The sequence below is a fragment of the Triticum urartu genome, chromosome 3 (genome assembly GCF_003073215.2).
Source record: "Triticum urartu cultivar G1812 chromosome 3, Tu2.1, whole genome shotgun sequence".
In the NCBI taxonomy this organism is placed as follows: domain Eukaryota; kingdom Viridiplantae; phylum Streptophyta; class Magnoliopsida; order Poales; family Poaceae; genus Triticum; species Triticum urartu.
In genome coordinates this window covers 470,154,167-470,164,901 of record NC_053024.1, presented here as the reverse complement: position 1 = coordinate 470,164,901, position 10,735 = coordinate 470,154,167, and the positions used below count along the sequence as shown (strand labels likewise).

Sequence of the window (10,735 nt, the reverse complement as noted above, 5' to 3'; positions counted from 1 at the left end):
TTCTAATCCACATCTATGAATCGTTGCCGCTGGTCAACCTCAGGTCAAACTCAAGAACCCTAGAAGCTGTGGGAGAAGTAGAGGGGAAGGAAGAGGAGGAGAAGCTCACCGGATGGGAGAGGAGGAAGGAGTGGGGAAGTATGCCACCATCGTCGCCTCCGGATGGCCGCGCCACCGCTGCGGCCGCCGCCGCCGCTGAATCGCAGGAGAGAGAGAGAGAGCTCGGGGACTCGATTGTTTTCTGGCGTACCGTTTCGTCGCTCGGGAGGGATTGGTTCCACGGGTAGAGTGGAGAGGATTTTATCCCGGGTAGCTCCACGGGGTTTGAGGGGGATTGGACGGGGGTGTAGCCCCAGCCGGGTTTAACCGAACACGTTCATAAAGTATGTTGGGGTCGAATCCCAGTCAGGACGAAACCACGGGGTTCGGCAGGGATTGGACGTCAATCCCGACGGGGAGGGGCTAACCGAACAAAGCCTCAGGAAGGAAGGAAGGAATCCTTCCGGTCTTCCCGACAGCTCCGCTACACACGTTGGCAACGTGACCCGCTCGACTTGTACTCCAGGAGCTTCCCCTCGGCGGGACCCACTCAAGCAGCTAGATCGCGTCGATCTGCACCGTCCACGACAACCTATCGCACCACGCGGACGGCCCAGATCTTCAGATCCCGGATCAGAGAACGTCGCTAGACAAAACCGCTAATCAAATCAAATCGCATCGCCAGAGCCCGGGGGAACGACACATCGTGGGCGATCCTTTGAAGCCCCCCACATGCGACAGCCAAGCTCCGCCGCGGTCTGCGCTTCCGATCGAATCCGAGGTACGCGCGCGCTGCTCGGATCTCGCCCTCCACCCTCGTCCTCCTCCTCCGCGCTCGATCGGTTCGGCACGCTTAAGCTCGCGCGCGCGCTAGAGATTTGCTCATTTGAGTTGCTCGTAGTCGTAGGAACGAGCAGGCCGGTGGCATCGGGTTGCGGTTCTGCGTTTCAAATCGGCTACGCTGGGGGCAGGTTTTCAGGCCTTCGTACATTTTTCGCCCGGTTCTTTATCTTCCTCGGCCTCTTGTGCTGTGCTCGCGCCTGCGCGTGCAGTTTGTGATGTCTCTGGACTCTGGAGTGCGGTCATCGGATCAACCGATGTACTAGAAGTCTGTAGACTAGTCAACGACAAGGTGAGGGAGGGAAGGATTTTTTACGGTGTGTTGTCTCTAGGAACAACCGATGTAAGGCCGAGATTTTGCTAGCTTTTTGAGTTTGGTTTGGTGTTCTGAAACTATGCCTTTTAGCGAGCTCGGTGCGTAAAAACTGTTTCTCATATATGTGAAATTCGAGCTAGTAATGTTGAGTTAACTTTTGTTTCTGAAGTACCATTTTCCAGTAAGCGGCACTTCACAATTGGCTTCTATGTTCCCCATGTAATCGAAAGCTTAACTTTGTCAGGATATTGTTGATATTTTTGATTCAAACAATATTATCTAGCTTATACTTCCCAGAGTACACGATTTAACTGACAGGTGTATTAGATCATGACTCCAGTGTTTTATATGCTCGACAGCTTTATTGATCAATTTTCCTAGATCACTGTGTGAAATGAAAAGATACAACTATCAATAAGCAATTTTACTTATTGATCAATTAGGCCCGGGGTACGCCTCCATTTCCAAAAACTAATTGAATTAGCATATGATAGTCTTCTAGGGATTTCTTTGGTTTGCAATGCATTTTGTTAATTTAGTCTACTCTGTTAATGTTGGTATATCAGGCTTCCTCTAAATTTCAAAAACATGGTTGTTGCAAACGGCAATGTCGACATGGAGGAAGGAACCCTTGAAATCGGGATTGGTATGCATTTTCTATTTATCTCCATATGAGTATCTTCACATCACTGATAATCTGGTAAAGATAATGCACACCTTCTAACAGTTCTCTTTGTATTGCAGAGTACAGGACAGTTTCTGGAGTTGCTGGTCCTCTTGTGATTCTTGACAAAGTGAAGGTATCCTCACTTCACACCAGTTTTCGTGATTTAATGTTTGATAAAAAAAAAATTTGATCCTGAAGCTGTCATTTTAGGGTCCTAAATACCAAGAAATCGTCAACATACGATTGGGAGATGGCACAACTAGGCGTGGTCAGGTGCTTGAAGTTGATGGAGAGAAAGCTGTGGTTCAGGTATATATATTAGTGTGAGAAATATCATAGCGGCATTAAAAATGAAGATCATATTACTGTTTTTCAGAAGTTGTCAATTCATCACCTATTGATGGGATCGTTTATTCAAATTTATTTATAATAATACTTTGATCGGAAAAACAGATACTCCCTCCGTCCCAAAATAAGTGTCTCAAGCGAGTTAGTACAAAGTTGAGACACTTATTTTGGGACGGAGGGAGTACCATATACGGCTTACCTCATATTCTATCAAACCTCCAAAGACTAAGCTCATATGCTGTCTATAGCCATAATCTTCTTGGTCGTACTGGAAACAAGTATGCAACATTCCTATCACATTATCTCAATTTAAGCATCATTTAACAGTTAGCTGTATTTGTCTTTATGTTGTCTCAACATAGCCGGTCCCAAGCCCGGGTAAAGGAGGAGGGTTGTGATAGGCTTGGCGAGCCAATGTAAAAACTCAGCCACTCTTATGGAGATGAAACCCAAAAGATTTTCGTTGGGGCGTAACCCTCTCAGCGACGCGCCACATCGGAACCCGGGTGTGGTGGAAAATGGGCAAGGGCCGGGCCGTCACCCCCCAGGTGGGGCGCCGTATCTTGATCCAGATACGGTGGCAAGTGAGCGAGGATCGGGTCGTCGCATCCTTAGTGGCGCGCTACATCGGCGCTCGGATGTAGTGGAAAATGAGCAAGGGTCTTCGCATTTGACTCGACGAGTGCGAAGGGTAAGGAAGCTAGCCGAGCCTAGGAGGATTCGCTTAGGTAGCTGGAACGTAGGGTCTCTGACAGGAAAGCTTCGGGAGCTAGTTGATGCAGCGGTGAGGAGAGGTGTTGATATCCTTTGCGTCCAAGAAACCAAATGGAGAGGACAGAAGGCGAAGGAGGTGGAGGATACCGGCTTCAAGCTATGGTACATGGGGATGGCTGCAAACAGAAATGGCGTAGGCATCTTGATCAACAAGAGCCTCAAGTATGGAGTGGTAGACGTCAAGAGACGTGGGGACCGGATTATCCTGGTCAAGCTGGTAGTTGAGGACTTGGTTCTCAATGTTATCAGCGCGTATGCCCCGCAAGTAGGCCACAATGAGAACACCAAGAGGGAGTTCTGGGAAGGCCTGGAAGACATGGTTAGGAGTGTACCGATTGGTGAGAAGCTCTTCATAGGAGGACACCTCAATGGCCACGTGGGTACATCTAACACAGGTTTTGAAGGGGCGCATGGGGGCTTTGGCTATGGCATCAGGAATCAAGAATGAGAAGATGTTTTAAGCTTTGCTCTAGCCTACAACATGATTGTAGCCAACACCCTCTTTAGAAAGAGAGAATCACATCTGGTGACTTTTAGTAGTGGCCAACACTCTAGCCAGATTGATTTCATCCTCTCGAGAAGAGAAGATAGGCGTGCGTGCCTATACTGTAAGGTGATACCTGGAGAGAGTGTTGTACCCCAGCATAAGCTGGTGGTTGCTGACTTCCGCTTTTGGATTCGTGTCCAGCGGGATAAGCGTGCCAAAGTCGCTAGAACGAAGTGGTGGAAGCTCAAGGGGGAGGTAGCTCAGGCGTTCAAGGAGAGGGTCATTAAGGAGGGCCCTTGGGAGGAAGGAGGGGATGCAGACAATGTGTGGATGAAGATGGCGACTTGCATTCGTAAGGTGGCCTCAGAGGAGTTTGGAGTGTCCAGGGGAAGGAGAAGTGAAGATAAGGATACCTGGTGGTGGAATGATGATGTCCAGAAGGCGATTAAAGAGAAAAAAGATTGCTTCAGACGCCTATACCTGGATAGGAGTGCAGACAACATAGAGAAGTACAAGATGGAGAAGAAGGCCGCAAAGCGAGCTGTTGGTGAAGCAAGGGGTCGGGCGTATGAGGACCTCTACCAACGGTTAGGCACGAAGGAAGGCGAAAGGGACATCTATAAGATGGCCAAGATCCGAGAGAGGAAGACGAGGGATATTGGCCAAGTCAAATGCATCAAGGACGGAGCAGGCCAACTCTTGGTGAAGGACGAGGAGATTAAGCATAGATGGCGGGAGTACTTATTCAAGCTGTTAAATGGGGAGAATGAGAGTTCTACCATTGAACTGGACGACTCCTTTGATGAGACCAGCATGCGTTTTGTGCGTCGAATCCAGGAGTCTGAGGTCAAGGAGGCTTTAAAAAGGATGAAGTGAGGCAAGGCGATGGGCCCGGATTGTATCCCCATTGAGGTGTGGAAAGGTCTCGGGGACATAGCGATAGTATGGCTAACCAAGCTTTTCAACCTCATTTTTCGGGCAAACAAGATGCCAGAAGAATGGAGACGGAGTATACTAGTACCAATCTTCAAGAACAAGGAGGATGTTCAGGGTTGTACTAATTACCGTGGAATTAAGCTGATGAGCCATACAATGAAGCTATGGGAGAGAGTCATTGAGCACCGCTTAAGAAGAATGACAAGCGTGACCAAAACCAGTTTGGTTTCATGCCTGGGAGGTCGACCATGGAAGCCATTTTCTTGGTACGACAACTTATGGAGAGATATAGGGAGCAAAAGGACTTGCATATGGTGTTCATTGACTTGGAGAAGGCCTATGATAAGATACCGCGGAATGTCATGTGGTGGGCCTTGAAGAAGCACAAAGTCCCAGCAAAGTACATTACCCTCATCAAAGACATGTACGATAATGTTGTGACAAGTGTTCGAACAAGTGATGTCGACACTGATGACTTCCCGATTAAGATAGGACTGCATCAGGGGTCGGCTTTGAGCCCTTATCTTTTTGCATTGGTGATGGATGAGGTCACAAGGGATATACAAGGAGATATCCCATGGTGTATGCTCTTTGCGGATGATGTGGTGCTAGTTGACGATAGCCGGGCGGGGGTAAATAGGAAGTTAGAGTTATGGAGACAAACCTTGGAATCGAAAGGGTTTAGGCTTAGTAGGACTAAAACCGAGTACATGATGTGTGGTTTCAGTACTACTAGGTGTGAGGAGGAGGAGGAGGTTAGCCTTGATGGCCAGGTGGTACCTCAGAAGGACACCTTTCGGTATTTGGGGTCAATGCTGCAGGAGGATAGGGGTATTGATGAAGATGTGAACCATCGGATCAAAGCCGGATGGATGAAGTGGCGCCAAGCTTCTGGCATTCTCTGTGACAAGAGAGTGCCACAAAAGCTAAAAGGCAAGTTCTACAGGATGGCGGTTCGACCCGCAATGTTGTATGGAGCTGAGTGTTGGCCGACTAAAAGGCGACATGTTCAACAGTTAGGTGTGGCGGAGATGCGTATGTTGAGATGGATGTGTGGCCACACGAGGAAGGATCGAGTCCGGAATGATGATATACGAGATAGAGTTGGGGTAGCACCAATTGAAGAGAAGCTTGTCCAACAACGTCTGAGATGGTTTGGGCATATTCAGCGCAGGCCTCCAGGAGCTCCAGTGCATAGCGGACGGCTAAAGCGTGCGGAGAATGTCAAGAGAGGGCGGGGTAGACCGAATTTGACATGGGAGGAGTCCGTTAAGAGAGACTTGAAGGATTGGAGTATCACCAAAGAGCTAGCTATGGACAGGGATGCTGGAAGCTTGCTATCCATGTGCCAGAGCCATGAGTTGGTTGCGAGATCTTATGGGTTTCACCTCTAGCCTACCCCAACTTGTTTGGGACTAAAGGCTTTGTTGTTGTTGTTGTTGTTGTATTTGTCTTTTCATCGTCTTCAGTTCACCTCACACATTGAGATGAGTTCAAACTCGGGTTATATATTAATGTACAGTTTTTCCTTTTCAACCTACCTTTCTTTCATTGTTCATGAAACTTGAGAAAATCACTCGCAGGTTTTTGAGGGAACTTCTGGTATTGACAACAAATATACAACTGTGCAATTCACTGGTGAGGTAATATCGATTTCCCATGAAACTTGTGCTCACATATAGCAATAAAGATGCTCTTTTGCACTTCTCATAAATTGGTGTCAATGGATAATTTTCTGTTTAATTGACTACTATTGAGTGGTCTTTGTGCTATTGCTTAATTTTTTTAAAGAAAATTGTTCTGCATTTTGGCTCATTAATATCTTGTTCTTTTTGAATTTTAAAGGTTCTAAAAACTCCAGTATCACTGGATATGCTTGGCCGCATTTTCAATGGTTCTGGGAAACCTATAGATAATGGCCCACCAATTTTACCAGAGGCGTACCTGGATATTTCCGGTAAGAGTTAGCTGGGTTCAAATATGCAGAAGATTTCAGGCTACATAGGTTTTGACATTGTTTTGTCAATCTCGTACAGGAAGTTCTATCAATCCCAGCGAACGGACATACCCTGAAGAAATGATTCAGACTGGCATATCTACAATTGATGTGATGAATTCTATAGCTCGTGGTCAGAAGATACCTCTGTTCTCCGCTGCAGGTCTGCCACACAATGAAATTGCTGCTCAGATTTGTCGTCAGGCTGGGCTGGTAAAGCGTAAAGAGAAGACTGACAATATCTTGGAGGTATATATAAAGCCAAAGCAATTATTGGATGCCCACAGTATTTATCTATTAAAATTATTTGCATAACTCTCGGAAGTAGCCAGAAATAATTATAATGAAGCTGAAGCTGAAATAACTAACTAATTTTGATGGTTGTTTGCTCCATCAACCAGGCTTGTACACTGATGTGTGACTTTTCTATGGACCATCCAAACCTTCCTCGCCATACTAAAAAGTTCTACACACACTCGAAATGATTAGTTTTGGATGAGTTTGATGGAAAAAATATCCACCTGCACATTATGAAATAAATTTTCTTCTAAACTACATAGTATGGCATCACATGTTGGATCATTATTGTCCATTTATTATTCTGGGTGCTGTAGCGATGCTTGCGGTAGGCAACTCTATATGTTAATCCGTGTCCTCTTGGGATGGCCTGTGAATCATAATTTATAGCATGGACTTGCAATACATTGTTATTTTCTGTGGTCTTTGTTCTACCTTCGAAGAAGTAGCTACTTATATCGTGTACAATCTTGGTATGGTTTACATGGCACGGTGGTGAAGTACTCCCCAGTTGTGCCAAGAGGTCTCTGCATTGTGCAGGGGCAAGGCTTGCCTCGTATAATCCATCCACATACCCCACCTGGCATGGGAGCTTCTAGCACTGGGTCTGTCCTTGGTCTGGTTTACATGGCAAAGTTTAGTTTGCAAGTGGTAATAATAATAGTTTAATTAACAGTGGCTACTAATTCATATAATTATCAGTTACATTTATTTATTCCGAACATCCTATCTTGTCTTTTCTCCATGCTAGATCATTAGTTTGACATCCACACATCTGCTACAATTGTTGTAGAATGCCGAGGAAGACAATTTTGCTATTGTCTTTGCAGCTATGGGAGTAAACATGGAAACAGCACAATTTTTCAAGCGTGATTTTGAGGAGAATGGTTCGATGGAGAGAGTTACCTTATTTCTTAATCTGGTACATCTGCATACCTTTTTCCCTCTCTTTTTCCTTCCTTCACCTGTTGCTCTAAGGATTTTACCCCTTGCTTTTGTTCATAGGCAAATGATCCAACCATCGAGCGTATTATTACTCCAAGAATTGCTCTCACAACAGCGGAGTACTTGGCATATGAGTGCGGGAAGCATGTTCTTGTCATCCTGACTGACATGAGTTCATATGCAGATGCACTTCGTGAAGTAAGGGCTCTTATCTCCAGTAATATTTTCCTAGGTTTCTGTTAGCAACATAACCCTTAATGTTTTTAATCTCGAGTCTTTTTACCTGTTCCAAGAAATCTCGACATAGATATTTATAATAGAAAACACATATTTGTAGAGCCAATCTTCGCATATAAGATTCCTTTTGCTAAGATATCATTCATAATTAACAATAACTTGCACTTTTTTTTATCTGAGCGATAACTTGAATATTGTATGTGAATCTAAGTTATAACTTCCTTTGGGTAAACTGCCATCTACTGTTTATTTATTATCAATAGGAGCTAAATATTTACTATTGCAGGTATACCAGTTTATACTTTTGTGTTACAATGACTTATTTAAAAATTTGTTAAGCTTCATGCACTAGGCAACGCAAAAACTCCGAACTGATGGAAAGGGCTAGGCAATCCACATATACACTTCAACGAGATTCACATACAATATTTAAGTTATTGCTCAGATAAAAAAAAGTGTAAGCTATTGATAATTATGAATGATATCTTAGCAAAATGAATTTTAATGCAAAGATGATGTCATAAATAATTAAAGTTCTGGTTGCAATGTTGGCTGAGGACAGTGGATTTTTGTGTGTAGTTCTTGTATGGCCTGGATTTAACTGATCCTTCAGTGTATTTTCCTGATTCATTCTCAGTTCCCTTACTCTATGTGGACGTACATTTACCTTCTGCTTTTTTCCTTTCAGGTCTCTGCTGCTCGAGAGGAAGTGCCTGGAAGGCGTGGTTATCCTGGTTATATGTATACTGACTTGGCAACTATCTATGAGCGTGCTGGTCGTATAGAAGGAAGAAAAGGATCAATTACGCAGATACCTATTTTAACCATGCCTAATGATGGTCAGTTAATGATATATTCTTGCTTTTCCACCAAATGTTTTATGACGCGACATATTTTCTGTACTTCAATGTAACTATGTAAATGTAGAGTTGATTTAACTGAGGAAGAATAGTAGGATGTGTTCTGTAATTATCACTCCAAAACAAACTACATTCGTAAAATTTGTTCAGTATTTCTGGCAAAAGATATTGTTATCTAAGTTTCTAACTGTTGTAGATATTACCCATCCAACTCCTGATCTTACTGGTTACATCACCGAGGGGCAGATCTACATTGACAGGCAGCTACATAATCGGCAGGTATTGTAAACTGCCCAGTTGGGTACTAAACTTTATAGATGATCCCTAAATGCACAGTAAACTTAGCATATGTTCTAAGGCTGCTATTAGGAATTCTGATCCGAACAAGAAAGGTGACTAGACTTAAGATAGTCAATTTGCGGAGGCAATGACTTTTTTTTCTTTGCTGAGACAGGATACATACGTAGCGCCTCTGTAGAACTCTTCGTTCTATGAAATAAATAATTTACCAGTCTCTTTAAATTGAGGATGCAGCTTGTTGCCTTACCTTCAGAAATAGAAAAATGATAGTTTGTCTGTAACAGTAACTTAGCAAACAGGAAACCCTCTACTGGTCTAAATGACTCAGCCCGGGAGGATCATAATTAACTCAGATCAATATTTTTGTTGCTCCTATTTGAGTAGTATCTCAAAATTTATGCCTGACCGTGTTGCTAATATCTATCTGGCAGATATATCCACCAATCAATGTCCTTCCCTCGCTTTCGCGGCTCATGAAGGTATGATTTTTTTGCTACTAAAGAAAATTGTGACAATCGACACCCAAGTATAGTGATACAAGCATTATCAGTGAGGTCTATAACTGCTTACCTGTTCTGGATCTTTTGCAGAGCGCTATTGGCGAAGGCATGACTCGCCGGGATCATTCTGATGTCTCAAACCAGGTTCGCTAGAGATTCCCATAATCTGCAGCCTACACGATCTTATTCGAGAATATGGATCGGTTAATCACATGTTTTCCTTTCAGCTATATGCCAATTACGCCATAGGCAAAGACGTGCAGGCGATGAAGGCAGTGGTTGGAGAGGAAGCACTGTCATCAGAGGACTTGGTAACCTCGAACTTGCACTGACTTTTCACTTTATTTTCTGAATTGTTTTGAAGCTCCTTATCAACTGAACTATTGGAAAATGATGGCAGCTCTACCTTGAGTTCCTCGACAAGTTTGAGCGGAAGTTTGTGGCTCAGGGAGCATATGACACACGAAACATCTTCCAGTCGCTTGACCTTGCCTGGACCTTACTCCGCATCTTCCCCCGTGAGCTGCTCCACCGTATACCGGCGAAGACCCTTGATCAGTTCTACAGTCGTGATGCCTCCCACTAAGTCAGAATTTGGGCGCCATCATGGAAATTGGTTGTTGTTGTGCAATAAACCGGTGCCAGGGGCTCAGTTAATATATATTGTGCTATCCTCCCAATTTGTAGTTCAAACTTGTGCTAGCATTAGCAAAACATCAATTCTTTTGACAAAAAACATGATTTATCTAGCAATTTGGGCAACATTGATGCTCAAATTGCGTCATGTATCATCTTGCTGAGGACAATTGTTGCAAGGAAGGGAAATAATGGAGGACAAGTTCCTCGCAAAATAACAATAATCGAGAACAAGTTGAGCTGGGCATTATGGACTTTTGAATAAAGAGTGAAACGATTTGCATCTACGGTCAGCTATTAGGCACTCTAATACAGCTTGTTGATGATTTCATACTAAGAGGATCTCGAACATTAGCCTTAAAAACAAAGTCGTGCCCAAAAAACTGCTTTTAGGTCACTTCGGGCAAAAAAGAAACACATCAACAGCGGCTTTATACATATATGGTGGCCAAACAAATTTAGGCCCTACCCAAATAAATGCTACAACTGATGAAAATATACATCACCAGCAGCAGCTGCCCAGAAACCAATTCAGCTACCGTGGGAACCCCAACCAC

At 44.1% G+C, this 10,735-nt stretch overlaps 1 protein-coding gene across 1 annotated transcript; it reads left to right on the top strand.

Moving 5' to 3' along the window:
* The first annotated feature begins 667 nt into the window (after positions 1 to 667).
* On the top strand, positions 668 to 10,463 carry LOC125544404 (V-type proton ATPase subunit B 2). The gene is made up of 15 exons (XM_048708084.1): positions 668 to 820; positions 1,762 to 1,841; positions 1,940 to 1,995; positions 2,073 to 2,171; positions 5,991 to 6,050; positions 6,253 to 6,364; positions 6,444 to 6,652; positions 7,494 to 7,622; positions 7,706 to 7,843; positions 8,571 to 8,721; positions 8,939 to 9,021; positions 9,474 to 9,521; positions 9,633 to 9,686; positions 9,770 to 9,853; positions 9,943 to 10,463. The coding sequence occupies exons 2-15, from the start codon at positions 1,784 to 1,786 to the stop codon at positions 10,126 to 10,128; spliced, it is 1,467 nt and encodes a 488-aa protein (XP_048564041.1). The 5' UTR covers positions 668 to 820; positions 1,762 to 1,783; the 3' UTR covers positions 10,129 to 10,463.
* Positions 10,464 to 10,735: the final 272 nt, after the last annotated feature.